At 37.8% G+C, this 20,685-nt stretch overlaps 1 protein-coding gene across 1 annotated transcript; it reads right to left on the bottom strand.

Moving 5' to 3' along the window:
* Nucleotides 1-658: 658 nt before the first annotated feature.
* LOC106314885 lies at nucleotides 659-1,048 on the bottom strand. Its single transcript, XM_013752691.1, has one exon. The coding sequence runs from the start codon at nucleotides 1,046-1,048 to the stop codon at nucleotides 659-661; it is 390 nt and encodes a 129-aa protein (XP_013608145.1).
* Between the last annotated feature and the right edge of the window lie 19,637 nt (nucleotides 1,049-20,685).

The raw sequence follows: 20,685 nt of genomic DNA, 5'->3' as shown, positions 1-20,685 counted from the left end.
TCGTCTAGGTTTGAGAAGAAATCTCTCTTTCCTGTCATATGGTTACTTGCACCATTGTCAAGGTACCATATACTCGTATTTCCATCGCATTCGTCAAACCTCTTAGGAAACACTCTCTCTTCGTTGAGGAATACTACTTCATGCATATATAATGCATCTGCTTCTTGTGTTTCTGTTAGGTTAGCTTCTTCTTTTGGTCGTGTAGGACAATGTGACACGAACTGTCCCATGTTGTCACATCTCCAACATTTAACTTTAGAGTAGTCCTTCTTGGTCTTGTCCGAAGCTTCTACTCCTTTGTTATGATCATCAGAACCATTTGACCTTCCTCGTCCTCTTCCTCTTCCACCATAACCTCTACCTCTGCCTCTTCCTCGCGAGTTGTTATGGCTTCCACGACTTTGCGTATCATTCTTTACAAACATTAGCTTCGATTAATTTTCATCTTGGGTTTCTTCTTTTATGCGTTCTTCGAAAGCCTTCAATCTCCCAACAATATCTCCGAACCTTGTTGATTTTAGATCCAGCACTTGTTGTAACGAAGCTGCGATGTGAATGAACTTCGTTCTTGGAAGTCCCTTCAGAAACTTCTTTACCATCTTTGATTCTTCCATTATCTCTCCTAACGCGGCTGCTCTCGATGCTAAGCCAGAATGTTTCATGCGTAGTCATCCACCGTGTATGTGTCTGCCATCTTCAGTTTGTCGAACTCAGACATCAAAGTCTGTAACCTTTCTTCTCTCACGCGATCAGCACCTAGGTTACGGGATTTGATAGCTTTCCAAATCTTCTCCGATGTATCATGTTCTCCAATCTGAAGTATTAGCGCCTCCGGGACTGATTGAAAGATTAGAGCAATCGCCATATTGTTCTTCTTTGCATCGTTACTCCCTGGATCAATCGTATCCCAAACTTCGTATAGACGAAGCATCACTTTCATTCTCATCGACCATACGGTGTAGTTGGTCGATGATAACATCGGACCTCGTATGTTCTTCTTCATCTTAAAACCTTTATCACGTCCTTGAGAATTGTTATCATCTCCCATGTTTTGATCGAGTTACAACTTCTCTTGTAAACGATCTTCGAAACCTGGAGCTCTGATACCAATTAAAGTTACAAGAACACAAAAATTATAAGAACTTCTCTTCTTATTAGATTTAGAAACTCTCTCAAAACTAAACCTCTCAATGTCTCTTGATGGAACATCTCTCCATCAGAACTCTTTATATAGGACGAAGCTACATCTTTTCCTAATAATAATATGGAAATATTCGTAAGCTCTATATGTTTTCTTTTTTCCTTAACCCATCAAACTTCACTTTAATGAGTTAACTTGCTCTTCAAGTTAATTGGAATTATCCAACAGTATTGTATTAACATAAATATTGTTTGCCTCTACTGATATTATTTTTTGGTGTTAGATTGATTATCTTGCACTTCATTTTCTATTTTAGATATGATAAATTATGTAAATTCTAAAATTTTAAAACGTTATTTTCAAAATAAAAATTAATATTGAAATGAAACTATTTTGAATTATATGTTAAATATTTTGAAATTATATATTTATATTTGATGATAATAACAATATTTTATGATAATTACCAAAAGAGTTTGATTTTTTATTCCTAAATTTTACCATAAAATTTCTTTATCAAAGTAAAATTTTAAAATAAATTATTTTATAATCCAATAAAATTAGAAATATTGATCAAATTTTGTTATCATAACTGAAAGTATAATATATATATATATATATATATATTATAATTTTTAAAATTGTATGATATTTGAAATTATTATAATATTTATTGATCAGACTTCGATGTGAAATATTTTATTTATAGAAAATGTTATTCTATAGTCATAAGCATAATTAAGTATTTGGTTCAGTTATTTGCGTTTTAAATTTTTATCATCCCTAATAATTATGGCAAATTTAAGTACTTGTCATATAACTTGCTGAAGACGGCTAAAATGGAGTAATAAAAATATGAGATCCCCTATATATTAAAGGAGAATCATTTTTAAAACTTATCTTAAAAGTTTATTGGCAAGGAATGTGACATGGTGACGTGGTTTCACGAGAAGCTTTTATTTAGTAAAACGCTTAGGTGTCACGCAGAGAAAGTTTCTCACCAAAACTGTGAATTTAATGCGTTTACACTAACATTCCTTTAAAAGAACTTTATAACATCTATATTTTTCTCGACGAATACTTTTATGTGATAAACCTTCAGCTTCAAGTTCGATTAGTTGATTTATCAATCCTCTCAATATAATCATAGCATCAATAAAGATTTATTAACGTTTCGGTTAAAAACGGTAACCCATCTAATCTATCGCCTTTTAGTCGATAGATCCGTAGAGACGACAAAGCGATGAAACTTTTAGTACGATGCCAAGTGTTAATGAAAGAACCCTTTTCTCCATACCTACTTTCATGCATTTAGCAGAGCACTCACGTTCTTGAGAACCAGCTCTCATTGCTGAAAGAGGACGTTGAAAATCTATTTCTAGATAAATGTGTTGTACTTGGTTTTGTAACTGCTAGATGAGGTAATCTCTGTTTCGAGGAGGCTGAATCACTGTAAATCGTCTCGGCTTAGTGTATTAGTCTTATAGAGCAAGAAATATAAGCATGCGAGTGTCACCACCTTCACCGCCGTGAGAGCTCTGCATTAGACGACCTTGAATATGAGATAAAACTTCCAGGAACAAACCACCAGCAAGTCTCATGTGCTGGTCGCATCGGGAACAACCTTTACAATTTAGAGGGTCAAATAACCTTCAATTTATTTTATTATCCAATTATGTTTTCTGAATTTGAAGAAGCTATACTTTTTTTTTTTCACACAGCTATTGTTTTACTTATAATATGTTATTGATCCACATTTTTTGATTTTATGTGTTAAACCCCTAAGTCCATAACTACTACAACGTGATAGGCGAAATATAAAAAAATTAGTTTCCAAAGCTTCTTCTCAAACTTGCGAACACCATATATTAAATTTTAATATTAGTAAACCCATTATAAAAAGTCTTTGGCTTCACCTCTAATAACAATCATACCTTTAGTTCTATCTAACTATCGCTTAAAGTATACCTTATTTTATACATAATCATAATATATAATTTCAACATTAATATAGACATCGTATTCTGCGTAAAGCGCCGGTTATTATCTAGTAGGTAGATATTTGCCAATTCTACGAATATTCAAAATCTAAGTCATGACAAATAATAACAAGGTGTGTCATTCTCTAGTCTTTTTATTTGCCTATCAAAATTCGAGCTTATGCTTTTGATTACACACTACACAAACACCGACGTACATGCATCCATTTCACATAATTTTAATAACATAGCTAATGGTAGGCCTGGGACGGATCGGGTATCCGAGCAATTTTAAGATATCCGGATCCGGATCCGGCTTTGACGGATCCAACATTTTACTATCCGGATCCGGATTCGGCCCCTCCGGATATCCGGATTTTCGGATCGAATCTCAGATCGAATCCGGATTTCGGATAAAAGTCCCAAGCCTGGCTAATGGTGACAAAGCTTCTGAGCTTTGAAACGTGGCCCTTCTTTCTAGAATAGATCTTTGTCCCTAATTTTATTTATTTTCCTTATAATATCTCCCTATCACAGATATTTGAATTCCTAGCTTTTGCATTTTATTTTTTTTGGGCAGACATACTTTCATTACGAGAATATATAAGATGAACTACAACTAGCCCTGGGACGGATCCGGATATCCGGGAAATTTAGGGTATCCGGATTCGGATCCGGATCCGTCGGATCCGTGGATTTAATATCCGGATCCGGATTCGTGGTTTCCGGATATCCGGGTTTCGGATATCCGTCTCGATATTCTATTATCCGCGGATATCCGGATCCGGATCCGGATCCGTCAAAATAATTAAAAATAATTTTTTAACAAAAAATATTAATTTTTTTAACAAAAAATACTAATTTTTTTAATATAATACATAAATTAAATATTTATAAATATATTTATATATGTTTATAATATTGTAAAACTAAAATATAATATTATAAGATTAATTCATGTATAAATATTAATATATCAAATATAAATATTAATAAAATTTAAAAATTTAATGTATTTTAAAAATACGGATCCGGATCCGGATATCCGGACCTAAAAATTACGATATCCGGATCCGGATTCGGTTTGCACGGATCCAAGATTTTACTATCCGGATTCGGATCCGGGCACCCCGGATATCCTATTTTCGGAGCGGATCCGGAGCGGATCTCGGATCGAATCCGGATCTCGGATAATAATCCCAGGCCTAACTACAACCCATGTTCAGCCGTACAAAGACACATATGTGAATGTATGGATATTATTACAGATCAGCAATAGGGGTGAAAACTTATAAGCATATTACGTCATTCAAAATTAATTAGAAGTTGAGCTTCAAAACTACGAATATAGAACTGCATTGTTACTAGAGTTGAGTTTTTTTTTTGGGGTGTAATACCATAGTTGAGTTTTTCGCTTAAAACGTAACTATATAGAGCCGACGTAATAGTTTGGTTATGTGATCCAAACAATAGTATGTGATCTAAACATTAGGCTTACAGCGGAATGTTTGTTGGGAGTGGATTTACATCCTCCCTCAAGGCCCATTAGACAATGAATTGGATCCATATTGTTAGAAAGCCCCGTCCTTCTATAAATAAGAAGTTACTTTCTTCTTAAAAAGGATCTTATCTTCTCTTCTTCATTTTATACCTAGAACACTTCTTACAAATAGTTTATGAATTCTTAGATTTAATTTACACTTGTAATCATACATGTAGTACAATCTTTGATCAATAAACTCTTTTTGATGTTCATTTTCCATTTGATTTCTATGATGATTTCTCTTAAGCCTCAAGAATCCAAGAAATCTAAATCTATTTCTTAAATTCTTCATTGTATGAATCCGACAAACACACCGTTTTCGGTTCAAACAATTGGCGCTACAAGGAGGGGTCGAAGGTGCTTTGAGTTCCAGGCTCGCGGCACCGCTTCGCCGGTTGAAGTTTCGAGGTGGTAGACTCCGGGTTTTACGACCTCGATGATCTTGTAGGGTCCTTCCCAGTTGGCTCCGAGTTTTCCGGCCTTCCATTCCTTAGTGTTTTCGAACACCTTCCGGAGGACCAGATTTCCCAATTCGAGGGGGCGGGACTTAACCTTCTTGTTGTAGTAGCTTTCGATCTGGTGCTGATAGTTTTGGATACGAAGCAACTCTTGGTCGCGCCTTTCTTCTATATCATCCAGTGCATCAAGGAGCATATCTTGGTTAAGTTCGACGTTCTGCGGCATTTTGGAACGGCGTAAACTCGTCACGTTTACCTCAGCAGGTGCAATTGCTTCGACTCCATAGGCCATCGAGAAGGGGGGTGGCTTTCGTTGCTCCGCGAGGTGTTGTTCTATGGGACCAGGGAACCCCATCCAGTTCATCGGCCCAGCAACCCTTCTTCAAGTCGAGTCGTTTCTTGAGTCCGTTGATGATTGTCTTGTTTGTTGACTCGGCTTGACCGTTGCTCTGCGGGTGTCTCGGTGTGGACATGTTGAGTCGAATTCTCCATCTGTCGCAGAACTCTTTGAAGTTGTGGGAGATAAATTGGGATCCGTTGTATGTGACTATCTCATATGGGAGCCCGTGCCTGCAGATGATGTTTTTCCAAACAAATTTCTGCACCTCCTTGTCGGTAATGCTGGCGTAGGCTTCTGCGTCCACCCATTTAGTGAAGTAATTTGTTAAAACTAGGATGAATCTCTTCTATCGAGAGCTCGGCATTGGCCCGATGATATCCATTCCCAATCGCATGAAGGGGTATGGCGCCGTCAAGGTATGGAGCAATTCTGTCGGGCTGTGTATGGTTGAAGCGTGTCGCTGGCACTTGTCGCATTTCTTGACATAGGATTCGCAATCCGCGTTCATTGTTGGCCAATAGAAACCAAGGCTTTGTACTTTTAGTGCGAGAGCTCGTCCTCCTGTTTGAACCGAAAACGGAGTGCTTGTCGGATTCATACAATGAAGAATTTAAGAAATAGATTTTAGGATAATGATTAGATTTTTGAGCCTTAGGAAAAATCTTGAAAGATTCAAATGAAAAATGAACATCAAAAAAAATTTATTGATCAAAGATTGTATTACAAGAATGATTTCTAGTATAAAGTAAATCTAATAATTCATAAACTCTTTGTAAGAAGTGTTCTAGGTATAAAATGGAGAAGAGAAGATAAAATCCTTTCTAAGAAGGAGGTAGCTCCTTATTTATAGAAGGATGAAGCCTAGGGCTTTCTAGCAATATGGGTCTAATTCATTGTCTAATGGGCCTTGAGGGAGGATGTAAATCCACCCCCAACAGTTGGGTTGGTGTGGTGTTTGTTTCGATCTTTTTCATTGGCGAAAGACGAGTTTACTTGACTCATGCTAAGACAGATGCGAGTTTACTGAGAACTCGTGCCTAGTAGAAGGAGAGCTTTCGTAAACTCATGCCTAGCCAAAGACAAGTTTTTGTAAACTCGTGTCTAACAATAAGCGATTCGACCGCAAACTCGTGCCTAGTAAAAAGCAAGTTCAATTTAAACTTGTGCCTAAAATACACGTTTACCGAACTATTGTTGACCCAAAGTCTCGTGTTGAGATCGTGTGTGCCAATCAAGTTGTTGGCTTGTGTGTTCGTCAGGCTATGATGATGTTGAGAAATGTGCCGGCTTGTGCTGTTTGTATTGCTTCCGACAAGCTCGTAGCTGTCTTTCGAAGCGTGACGACATGATGGTGGCGAAAGACATGATGGTTTTGAGCGCTTGTTGATCACTGGTCACGAAAGACATAATCATGATTAGATGAATGTAAACCCAAAGACATAGTCAACTTTGGCATAATCAATAAGCAAGCGATCAAACTTATAAGAGGATAAGCAGCTTAGAATTGTTTAGTGATTGAAAACACATTTACAATATATGCGGTGACACATATGTGTTATTTAAAAGTCACGAAAGCATGTGATAATGTAATTAAAGGACTTATATTTGTGGTGGAGCTTTGACCAGCAAGTGGTTTTGTCAGTAGATGATAAATTGGTAAACTGCCAAAGAAGAGTTGAAGCCTTGATGAGCTGTTTGACTTTATCTTTGTTCCTCACTATTGTAAACTCCTCTTCGTATTTCTTTGAGATGACAAACTCGAGCATACGTTGTTCGGAGAGTTGACATTCAAAGCGGAGGTGGAGGTCAGGCATGAAGCGTCGAGAGAGCACCACAGACTTAGTGAAGAAGATAACTTAGGAGTGTGCAAGAGCTTGGGCCTCTTGATCCTCGATCTCGATCACGAGCTCGAGCTTCTTGATGGCTGAAGTACGTGCATGACCTTTAGCCTCGTGACCGTCGAGCAAGTGTTGGAGCTTTAAGCCCGCAAGAGCTTCCGTTGATGGAGCTCGTTGGTGTTGGTCTCGTCATGACAAAGAACAGAGCTCAACTCTGCTTTCAGCCGCCGTTGATGGAGCTCGGAGTTGACAAAATCTGATATTTCTGAGCAGAGTTTAAGGCGGTAACAAGCTGCCATTGTTAAAGCTCGCTGGGAACGTTGGAGGGTTTCCTCCTGGTAGCAGTAGCTTCTACATATCGTCAAAGATAGTTCTCTTCCATAGCTGTGGGTGCAAGGACCTTAGTGTGGCGGACCTGCTCAAGTCTGACGGCTCAAAAGCAGCGGTGAAGAGGCTTTCAGGTGACTATGAGGGTCACATGTCTGCTTCGCAACTTTGAAATGGATGATCATGAGTTGAGCATAAAGAGAGACCGAGCTTGTCGTGGTCTATCACACGTTCCTATGTTTTCTTCTGTTCCTTACAAAGCTTGAATCAGAGCTTGAAGCCAGAAGCAAGCTTCTAGTGGTGGAGCTGTCTTTCGAAAACGTGGACAGTGCTCGTGCCAAGCAAGTGAACCTTCTCAAGCTTCTTGCTCGTGCCAAGCAAGTGATGACCGTCCCGAGTACTGGGCGTAGTCTTCGAGACCTTGTGATGAGCACAAGGTGGTTATGTTGACGAGGTATGGAGCTCGAGATTGACAGAGAGAGGCAGAGCTGGTTACTTCCATTAATGGAGCTTGAACTCAACACTCATCTCCTTCTCGGAAGCCTATTCACTTTCGCAAAGCGAGTCGTGGCGAGGAGAAGCTTCTGACGAGATAAATTGTTGAGCTAGAGATCAAGTCCACAGCACTGCTGATATTAAGCTCGTTGGGAGAGTTTGCTCTAAACGCCGCCAGGATCGAATCTCTGACCTCTGTCTCCGCCGTGAGCAAAGCGGTGACTCCAATCTAGAGACTGAAGATACTTCGAGAGGCATATCAAATTTGGGAAAATCCTAGATCTAACTTCACCATTTCAAGATAAAAAATGAAGCTTTCTCATGAAAGCTTTGTTTTTGTTGGGGTGAGACTTCCATCGAGCCTTTGGCCGCCAGTTTGTGCCGAATATTGAAAATCATCTTTGGAAAAGATAAGTTTCACAATCTCATCTCATTATTAAATTTCGATTCATAATCATGGCATTATAATATACATACGCTTGATTTATGAAGGGAATTTAAATTTTAAATTTGCCAGTGCTCTTGAGCGAGTCTCGCGACAGCACTAGCGCCCGCAAGAAACTCTTCCGGATATTCGCTAGAAGTTGGATGGTCAGCTGCAAAGAAAAAAGACAACGAAAATAAAAGGCAGTCAGTATACGAAGAAATGATAAGAGTTAACGAATGTGTTCTACCAAGCAAAGTGTTCCATAAGACACGGTAGTCATCGTCTGGAGGATCCTCGAAGGCAGAATCATCGCATTTAATGAAGAAATAAGACCTCTGCCAATCGAGCGTTTTATTAGGATGCCCCCCTATCACGTTGTAGCTTGGTCGAATTTTTATCGATAGAAGGCCATCATCCAATGAACTGACGGACGTCAACTCTTCGAAGGCGCGAACGCTCAGTGAGACATCGATCTCGGCAGCCATAACCATCAAAGCAACCGCAATACGCCATGAACCGTTCAAAAACTGACTTATCGCTGCGTCTCGGCGCCTCGTATATGCTGTGACTAGTCGAGGAATTGGGAACCAAAACTTTGTATCGTCTCGAAAATAGGATTCGTAGACGCATTGATACCCGACTGGCGGTGACCAAGGCCTTTGGCTTGCCGACCCCTAATCCATGACGTTCCCTCAGGAGCCTCTTCACGCTGTTAGAAGTTGACTGTGTCTTCATGACGTTCTCCCAAGCCTGACCACTCACATCTGGAGAGCGCAGGAACTTGGGAGCTATTGCCGGCAGTTCCTCGAAGATCTCTCCAGGGTAGTAGCACGTCAGCATATAGTTAACGGGAAGGACCCCATCTCTCGCACCGCCAGAACCGTCTCTCTCGCAAGCCTGCGGCTAGGCTGGGTTTCTCCTTACTTCTCCCCTTTCTTCTTGCCGGTACGAACGCGCAGACTCGGAGACTAGGATCCTTTGAGATAGATCTAGATTCCCAGTGTCCATCATCGCGTCGTGATGAACCCGTTCGAATTCTTCGAGCAGAACCTCGCTCACGTCTCTCGAGGGACGAGAAACAGTCGCAATCTCTTTCTTTTCTGTTCGCGAGATAACCTCCCCCCCAGACGACATATCGCTATCTATGTTACAACAACAACCTAGAGAGAGAAGTGGAGAGGAAGAGAGAGAAAGTACCTGGATAACGCGGAGAAGAATAGAGAGAATGAGAAGCGGGCAAGTATTTATAGGGGAGAGATGGGGTGCTTCCCCGAGGCGTCATCATTTGATCTACATGGGCCTACGTGGGCCTAGGAACAGTATTTGGCCGCCGAAGAAATCGAAGCGTCGTTTTGACATCCCGTAATAACCGGCTTCAACTCCGAGTCGAACCAATGGTTGGGGTAGAATCGGATCTAACCAAACCAAAACCGGTTTGGCTAAGATTTGATTGAACCGCCCGACAAAGCAAAAATACTTAACGGTGCCTCGCGATGCCCGATCTGATGATGTGCTTTCAAGACGACCCATCTGTTCTTCCAAACCATTAACCTTCTAAATTCATCAAATTCAACAGGATGTTCATCTCGATGAACTGGGGGGACTTACTGTAGAGGGTGAATTCGACCATCCCTCAAGGCCCGAAGAACAGACGGCCCGGCCCACGTAGGACGAAACAATGGCTCGGCGTGGTGGGTCAAAGCACGTGTCTCTCGGCGTAACATGAGAGAGCTTTTGGTCGATTCCTCGGCTAAGCGTCCCCGACTAAACGGCTCCCCGAGACAGCATGGGCTTCTCGGCCCAGCGAGTTAGAAGCCCACGAAGACGATGCAAACTAGGTCATGGGAGAGCATGAGGTTAGTTATATAAGGTGAGGGAGATGTAACGTAAGAAGGATCCGAAATCACTGATACACATTGGGCGGCTAGATTAGGATTTTACCTTTGTTATCTCGCCTTGTTGTATCTCTCCGGTAAAGCCTTCGAGGCTCCGGTACCTTTCCTTTCACGCATTTCCTTTCCTTGTAACCGACGAAACGTTCTTCCGATCATTAATAAGACGTCTTTGCTTAAATCCACTTCTAAAACCGAACGTTCTCTCGTTCTATACCGTTTTCCGATCAAACAATGTTCTAATTTCATTACATACCCTTTTTTTATTTTCCACTAACGTTATTCATTTCAACTTTTCTTAAACCTAAAATCGAAGGATAGTCGGAACATATTTGGAAATTATTTATTATAGCAATAAGAATATTTTTTGATAAAACGACAATAAGAGTAATTCGATAATCATAATTAGAATTTCGAATCTACTTTTTTTTTGAAATATCATCAATGCATATGCTAATATTACAGATCAAAATATGGAGTGTTCAACTTTCATAGTCTGCCAAAACTTAAGTTTATTACTGGTTAATCATTAATTATAGAGTAAGCAGTTACTCAAAACTTTAATTTACTCCACATTTCACTAAAATATTACCAATAAGTGCAATACTGCTTTTCATGTTTACTCTAGTTACTATTGAATAGGAGAAAACTGCACACTCATTTTTATTCTAGATTTTATTAGAGTAATTTCATTAACTCCACCTTTCTTTCTTTTTCTCATTTTTTTGATAAGTATTTTTCTCATTTTTCCACCACTTATTTATTTCATTTTACTCTTAAGTAAAAATAGATAAATAGTAAACTAGAATTTTTAAATTTCAACTATTTTATTTCTGATGAGTTGTTTTTTTTCTCTAAATATTTCTGATGAGATGTTGCAGAATTATGTCCAATATTTCATACCGACGATTTCAAATGACGTAGGGCATATCCGGTCGTGCGAAGCACGATTTCAGATTATAATTTAGATTTTGTTTATGCATGGAGATATTGATTAAGCGGATATTCTTAAGCTTGATACTTGTGGCTTGACATGCGGTTTGTGCACATCTTTAACTGTTTGTGTTCAAGTAAAAAGGAGATTAGTAAATCAAATGCAATATTAAACCGGAAATCCAGTATGACATAAAGAACATGAGTTTGGGAAGGATTTGGAGTTAGTGAAGGAACCAATGCTAATTAATAACATATTGCATTGATATATATATATATATATATATATATATATATATATATATATATATATTGTTGTTATATTAATTTGATTAGTGATCATAACTGGAATACACATTTATTAGTCATCTAAATGCTGAAGAATCCTCTTTAAGGAGAATTTTTATAAATAAAACTTTATCTCATGTATGATTTACAACTTTGCTATTTTCTAGGTGTCAATACCACGTTTCACCTCACAAATTTTTTTGAATAACCTTCTTTGGCCTAGACTAATTACATGTCATGATATTGCGAAAAACATATAGTATATGTTTCATTTTCTGTATCTTGATTTTAAACATTTATTCTAAGCATCTTGCCAAAAACATATAGTCTTATTTCATGAACGTGTTCACTAAATTTAGAATATTATAACTTTTTATACATCCATGTCACAATACTATTGTATAAAATGTAAACTTTATGGATAATATAATTTATATGTCATGTTAAGTTATATCGATACTTTTTAACATCCATATCAATTCGAGATAATATTATGTCATTGGCCATCATATTAAATAATTTTTCAAATTTATGTTATATAATATACTATGCTGAATAAACCAGAAACAAGAATGTTGTGCGATTTATCTCTGTGTTGTTATATATTAGTTAGTTATTATTAGTAATATATTATTAGTAATATGGTAGCATAATAGTTGTGTATACTCGATCACATCAACAATATAATCGTATTTTTATTCTGATTATAAATACTTAGATACAATATGAAGATATTACTGGAAAATAAAATATATAATCCATGATAAATTTGAATGAATAGAAAAAAACGCTGTCATTGGATCTTGATTAAGCTATATTTTTTTAATGGAGTAAATTTTGGTGTCAAATATTGAATGCTCTAATTCAAAAGATTAATGAAATTTGAGTCAATCAAATATTTTTGGAATGATTGACTTTCGTGTTTGTGGTGTCCGAGCTAATGTCAAAAAGATTCATCTTATTAATTGTTCTTTCCATGTATTATTTTGCTATGTCAATGGGTGAATTAAAAGTAGATAGATATGCAAATTTTTTTAATTATAGCCATCGATTTATTACAGCGATTTACTATTTTATACATATGTGGCCCTTATATTTGAATCGAGTTTGTTTTGAGGAAATTATATATGTCTAATGTACCAGTAATTTAGGGATAGTAATTAGTAAATGTTTGCCTTAAACCTGTCTAACTCATGTCTATTATGTACGATACCCTGCAAATGTTTCAGCCTTTTTATATTAGCTCAAACCTGTTTTTTTTTTAGATATATCAAATTAGGGAAAAAAATTATATTGGAGCGTTAAGCTCAAATTTCATCTACTATCAATCGTATATTTGATATAATTGATGGTAAAAAACGATGGAAGAATTATGGTGTGTTTAAGAAAAATAAATTTCTTTTTTATATATGCATATGTAGTGTATAATTTTAACCAATATATAATATATAGTCTCGGATAATCACCTCATCCTGGGCATGGCGCATTATTACATAATAAGAAACTTAAACATTACCCAACGGCTCTTAATCCGTATGAGCGTAAAGTTCAATTTTTTTTTTTTATCTCGATCCGGTAGATGAAATAAGTTTTATTTTGTAACACTTGTGTTTTAGCTTTTCTCAAAAAAAAAAAAACACTCGTGTTTTAGCACATGAACAGTCACAAAATTTGGCGTTCTATTTATTTTCCCGCTAAGGAACAAGTAGGATATAATCAGGTCTGCTTCTTATGTATTTAGGTATTAAAGCATTAAAAAAATTCTCTTAATGCTTTAATGTAAAATTTGGCGATTAAAACTGGTGTTTTGTGAGATTTGGTCCAAGATTACTAAATGTTAAGAATGTGATGATTAACAGTTAATCCCGTTGTTTGAAATATTTTGTTAAAAATAGCTTGTAATGACTAATGTTATATATGGAACTAGACATGGGCGCTTTACCCGTTATCAGAATCCGTACCCGATCCAAAAACTCGAACCAAAATCCGAACCAAGTAGTAAAATACTTGAATGGCTATTGAATATCCAAACCCAAATGGATATCTGAAGATAACCGAACATATGTATATTTAACCTTATATTTCTAGTTTACTTCTCTCATTTTATTTAAAATATTTATATCGATGATGCACATGGTTAAAGATAGGATAATATACATATAATTATAAACAAAATAGTTTTATCTACTTACTTAAAATGCATGTCAAGTTTCTTGTTTCGTGCATTAAAAAATTGCATTCAAAATTTCAAAACAACAACTAAATTAGTGTCTTTTTTATTTTTAAATTTTTATCTCCAAACCTACTGATCACTCATTCTATTAAAAATTAGAAAATCAGTCAAATTAAAGATATATTTTTAAATACAAGAAACTTTAGCAATAATTTTTTTTTTCAAAATATAAATATCGTAGTCCGACCCGAAATAACCAAACCCGAACTAAAAATACTCGAGCTTGACCCGAAGTATAGAAATATACCCGAATGGATTTTATACGAATATACCGAAATATCCGAAAATTCAAAATACCCGATCCGAATCCGAACGGGTGTCTAAACGCCGACCGCATAATGGAACTACTTGGCATTGGCAGTATTAGCTTTAGTAACTTCATGATCGTGCCAATGTCACATACGACGTAATTCAGGGTTAACGATTATTTACTATTTTCTAGTATTATAAAATAATATAAATCGATTTTAAATATTTTATTTATTCACAACTAAAAATAATATAAACTTTTACTATTTTATTATTTTTTACTCTTTTCTATTATTTTATTTACAAATTATAATTTATTTTACTATTAAAAATCATAAAATAACTAAACTAAAAAAAACTAGAATAAGACACATAATCTAAACTTAAATCTCCACAATCACAAAGAAAAAATAAAATATTATAGTAACACTAAATCAATAAAGGTTTGGAACACAAATGAACGCGATCAAGCACCAATCCAAAACACCAAAAAAATGGATCACAGGAAGAATAATTACCAGAAAACCAAAGTCACCACGAAGTAGGAAAACACATGCATAAAGCAAAACCACCAGCTAAAAGGTAAGAAGCACCTCACAAACAAAACAACCACATACAAGGAGCTCATGCCAACGAAGAACCACAAAGCTCTGAATAGAAGAGACCAAAGCACCAAGAGACTAACTCCACACACATATACCAAGGTAAGTTGAAGAGAGAATGGAAGCCAACCACAGAGAAACCAAAGCTCAAGTTTGAGACAAGAAATAATCTTCCAAGCCCACAAAACATACACAAAGGAAAACAGTATCCAAACCTGGAGTGGCAAACATGGTAAAATGAAGAGCCACCAAAGACGCAACCAGCGATGAAAAGTGCAACGAGATGAGCAAACAAAGAAAGAAATAGAGACTACACAAAATCAGCAAACTGTGGAGCCATCCTCTAGCTATGAAGAGAACATAAAAGTCCGATCATAAAAAATCAGATCTTGAAAACCAAGACGAGCAGAGACTATCAACGGCAAGCAAACTACGAGGAAGACAACTAACCTTTGACCCAATGCAAGGAGATGTAGTTCCTTTCATTAGTCAAATCTAAGGAAGAAGAGGATATATATTGACCAGAACAGTGTACAACATCATGAGAAACAACCGTACAACCGGGAACTCATAAACCTGATCTATAAGAAATATCAGATAATCTCACAAGAGAAGAAGATGATATCACTCAAATTACCCTAAGGAGTGAATTACTCTCTCAAATAAGAGGTTCAGATGTAGTACTTAGGGATCGAATCCACATCGACTCTAGGATTACACAATAGATTTATAGTATTCGAATTAAGGCTAGATTAAATGATTTATAGGTTTTAAAGCAGTAAGTGAATTGGTGAGCAAAATAATTGCTCGATTGATTTGATTTGAGGTTGTTAACTGTTGGGAGAATAGCTAGATTCAGGTATGTTCTCAGGTATGATAAGTAATACTTAAGTTGGGTCTTTAGTGGTTTATTGATATTAATTGTTCTTGAATTCAAACTAAGATATAATCAATCTGATTATCTAATCCGGATATCGGATTTCAACTCTCGTATGTTAATCGCGAGAAAGTGTCGATCGATGATTCGTTAAGAACATTGATCGATACACCTTTCAAAATATCGATCGACAGAGCTGTCGCTGCGTCGATTGATGCTTCTTCCAGAAAGCTTTACGGACATGTTTGATTTATATTCTCTAACTCACTAGATCAACTCTCGTCTGTATCTAGTCAGTTTGATCATACTAGTTTATTTTCAGGTATTGGGTCAAGCAATGGCTTGATCCCAATTAATCCTAAGATCTAAGTTAAAAGGTGATCAATCCTAAACTTAGCTTTAAGAACAACTAGATGAAGAACTATGTTTTTAAGAAACCTATTGAGACACCTAAACCTAACAGCAAGAACTACTCAAACATATTCATAAAGCACATAGTTATGATGGTCTGAATAATACCCAATAGATAAATAAAAACACAATAGAGTAAGAAACAAAGGGAGTTCAAGATCTTTCCTCTCTCAAGGTGTACAGAGGGAGTACAAAATCCAATTTCTTGACATGGTCACTCAAAGTTTCAAACTTATCATGTAAATTAGAATACATGGAATCCAATTTTTCATCGAGAACCGCACTCATTTTCTGCTGGCCTTTTAGAACATGCCCCATCATATATTCCAGCTTGCTCTTATGAGTTTGTTATGCCTTGTAGGTCCTTGTGAAGCTCATGTTTCGCTGCTGATCAGCAAGTCTTTGATTACGAAAGCCAGTTTCATCGATGAGGTCTACATGCTCTTCTTCATCTCCTTCACGTAGAAAAGTCTGACTCTCATCGGTAGATCGTACTTGCTCATCTCCAATCACAAAAGGATGAACTAAATCTGGCGTTTCCTTTACCTTAGATATCCGATCTCCATTCGAATTCTCGGCCATCTTCCTCCTCTCGAGATCAGTCTTCTTGGCACTAGTGCTAGACGCCACATTTTTAATGAGCCTCGTAGCTTCTTCAGGTTCTTGGTTTTGAAGTTCCCTTGACTCGCAGCGTCTAAAGTCGCTGGTATGTCCAGTCGAGACCTCTGAAGAAAATATTAAGTAGCTGGATTTCGGGAAAACCATGGTGTGGGCAGTTTCGCTGGTAGGCTTTGAATCTCAACCAATAAGCCTTAAAAGCTTCAGTAGTGCCTTGAGAAAAATTATAGATCTTATTCCTAAATTCCTCTGTCCGTGCATCATCGAAGAAGTTGTTGAGGAAGACGCTTTTGATATCACTCCAGCAAGTCAAAGATCTTGGCTGCAATTGTTTCAGCCAGTGATTCTCATCTCCAGCCAGGGAGTGCGGGAAGAGTTTGCAAAATAGGTAGTCTTCAGAGACTCCATGCACCTTGATGTTAGACACAAAGTCCTCAAGTGCTTCGATATGGTCTATGGATTTTTCATGAGGAAGACCATGAAAGGGGTGCTGACTTACTGGAGAGAAATATTTGGGTTTCAGTTCAAAGTCTTTTCTTTGAATTGCTGGAGGATGGATCACAGACATGTTAGTGTAGAACTGATCAGGTCTGTTGCAATCTCCAATAGGAATTGGAGCATTCAAAACAACAGCTATTCCAATAGGAATTGAAGGCTTATGTCTATAACTCATTTGGTTTGATGCATTGCATACTCGACCTTTTTGATCTCCTAGAACTAATTTTCCATTATTGAAATATGTAAGAACATACTTACCTGCTTCCGGCAGGATGGCGTCGATCGATATTGGTAGCGGAGTGTCGACCGACTTTTCTGTCGACCCAGCGCTCGATGTTGTTGGCTGAGCGTCGATCAATTTCTGTGTCGACCCGTCGCTCGATGTTGTTGTCTGAGTGTCGATCGATTTCGGGCCGAAATTCATGTCTTTCATCTTAAGTACATGTGTGAGCAGGGAAAGAGGAAAAACTTAAGCAGATTCAGTAACAAAATCTAGACTATATTCTAAACTTAATCTAATGGTAATAAGAAAGAGTCCCCGGCAACGTCTCCAAATTTGATATCACTCAAATTACCCTAAGGAGTGAATTACTCTCTCAAATAAGAGGTTCAGATGTAGTACTTAGGGATCGAATCCGCATAGACTCTAGGATTACACAATGGATTTATAGTATTCGAATTAAGGCTAGATTAAATGATTTATAGGTTTTAATGCAGTAAATGAATTGGTGAGAAAAATATTTGCTTGATTGATTTGATTTGAGGTTGTTAACAGTTGGGAGAATAGCTAGATTCAAATATGATCTCAGGTATGATAAGTAATACTTAAGTTGGGTCTTTAGGGGTTTATTGATATTAATTGTTCTTGAATTCAAACTAAGATATAATCAATCTGATTATCTAATCCTGATCTCGGATTTCAACTATCGTATGTTAATCGTGAGAAAGTGTCGATCGATGATTCTTTAAGAACATCGATCGATACACCTTTCAAAATATCGATCGACAGAGCTGTCGCTGCGTCGATCGATGCTTCTTCCAGAAAGCTTTATGGACAGGTTTGATTTATATTCTCTAACTCACTAGATCAACTCTCGTCTGTATCTATTTAGTTAGATCATACTAGTTTATTTTCAGGTATTGGGTCAAGCAATGGCTTGATTCCAATTAATCCTAAGATCTAAGTTTAAAGGTTGATCAATCCTAAACTTAGCTTTAAGAAAAACTAGATGAAGAACTATGTTTTTAAACACCCTGGCAACAGTTTAATTCAGTATTACATGTATCAACCTATTGAGAAACCTAAACCTAACAATAAGAACTACTCATACATATTCATAAAGCACATAGTTATGATGGTCTGAATAATACTCAATAGATAAATAAAAACACAATAGAGTAAGAAACAAAGGGAGTTCAAGATCTTCACTCTCTCAAGGTGTACAGATCTCTCTCTCCAATCCTAAGCTCTCTCTCTCTAGAATAGTATGAAGCATAGCCGTCAACAATGGCTTAGAAAATAGTAAAATATGGTTTCAGGTCGTCCAGGGGTATATTGGTAATATGTGGTGACTTCCAATGGGGTCAAAAACGGTTACAACGAAGTTAACATTCAAAACGTCCGAAGAAGAAAATGAGAACTGTCTTCGACAAATACTTTTTCGAAATAGATTCTTTCTTACGAAAAGCTTTACGAAGGAAACACGAGACATCAGACAAGAGCCCGAAAAAGGTTCGCTATGCAACGACCGAACGCCTGTTCCGCTCGGTCGCTACATAGCGACCAAGCTCGAGCCAAGCTCGGTCGCTACGTAGTGACCGAGCTCTTCCGAAACGTCAATACGACATTAGTCCATGCATTCTCGTCTACCCTTTGTTCCGCGGATAAATACAAAATTTTGAAGATAATTACGAAGATCGGAAAAAATGAAATATCTCCATTTTTATGCTATGACGGCTTAAGGGCAGAAGAGGAAAAGCGTATACCGACCTAGGAGCCAGTATATAAGGAGTCCTAGGCGAGAGGCATGGGAAGGAATTTTTCGAGAGAAAACTTAGCACTTAGAGAGATTTAGGCATATTTTCCATTTTTGTTATTCGAGTTGCGACTCAACTAGGTTATTGCCGTCTTACGGTTTTAGAACTAGGAATCTCGCCGACAGCTCTCGAGCCCAGACTTATATCTTGTTGTAAACGTTCATACGCAAACTCGGAATAAGACTTCTCTTTGCTCTCTTTTTACAATTTTTATACTTTGTCGTTGTTATCTCGTGTTCTGATTGCTTGGCGTGTGGTATTAACAAATCTCCGGGACCTCTAGCAAATTAGGGTTTTCCTAGTTTTCTAATTTAAATGGAAATCGACAGTGCGAATTTCGGTTCCCACAATTTGGCGCTAGAAGGAGGGGGGCTCTATGGATCAATCTAACCCGCAAAAGCCACTCGACGATCAGGAACGATATGCAAGACTCGACGTGCACGAACATCATCTCGTTCAAGATGGGAGCAACGGTCGATCGAGCCAAACCTCAAAACGATCTCCTTGTTATCAAGCTGACGATCCGAGATGTCGACGTCGCTAGGGTGCTAATCGACATTAGCAGATATCCGGGTCCTCTGGGAAATTAGGGTTTTCCTAGTTTCCTTATTTAAACGGAAATCGACAGTGCAAATTTTGGTTCCCACAGTTTGGCGCTAGAGGGAGGGGGGGTACGGATCAATCTAACCCGCAAAAGCCACTCGACGATCAGGAACGATATGCAAGACTCGACGTGCACGAACATCATCTCGTTCAAGATGGGAGCAACGGTCGATCGAGCCAAACCTCAAAACGATCTCCTTGTTATCAAGCTGACGATCCGAGATGTCGACGTCGCTAGGGTGCTAATCGACACCGGAAGTTCGGCCGATATCATCTTCAAGGATACTCTCGAGAAAATGGGGATCGATCAATCCGAAATCGTGAAATACCCTAACCCATTACTGGGACTTTCGGGAGAAACAACCATGGCCTACGAGTCAATTAATCTCACAGTTAAAGTCGGAACCATGACAAGAGTCACAGAGTTTCTTGTCGTTGACCGTCCCGCATCTTACAACGTTATCATGGGAACGCCATGGTTGAAGACCATGCGTGCCATCCCATCGACGTACCATCTTTGCCTCAAGTTCCCAACCCCTAACGGAGTCGAGGTAATATGGGGAAACCCAAGAGTATCACAGGTGTGTTACGCCGCAGAACAAAAATGAAAAAGACCAGAACTCGAGACCACTCCTAGAAAAGCGGAGAATAAGATCTCCAACAATGATTCGCGAAGTCAAGATTCAACGGAACTCTTCTGGCAGTCTCGTAACATCACGGACCTAGAGGAAAAACACGAACCAACTTGCGAACCTATCGTCACAGTCTGTCTCGACGAAGCATTTCCGGAACGATGCGTCGAGATCAGAGCCTATCTCCGCGAGCCTTTGAGGACAGTGCTCATAACCTGTCTGAAAAAGAACCTCAATACTTTCGCATGGGCCGCGGAAGATATG

Source organism: Brassica oleracea, chromosome C9 (genome assembly GCF_000695525.1).
Source record: "Brassica oleracea var. oleracea cultivar TO1000 chromosome C9, BOL, whole genome shotgun sequence".
Classification (NCBI taxonomy): Eukaryota; Viridiplantae; Streptophyta; class Magnoliopsida; order Brassicales; family Brassicaceae; genus Brassica; species Brassica oleracea.
This window is presented reverse-complemented; position numbering and strand designations above follow the sequence as displayed.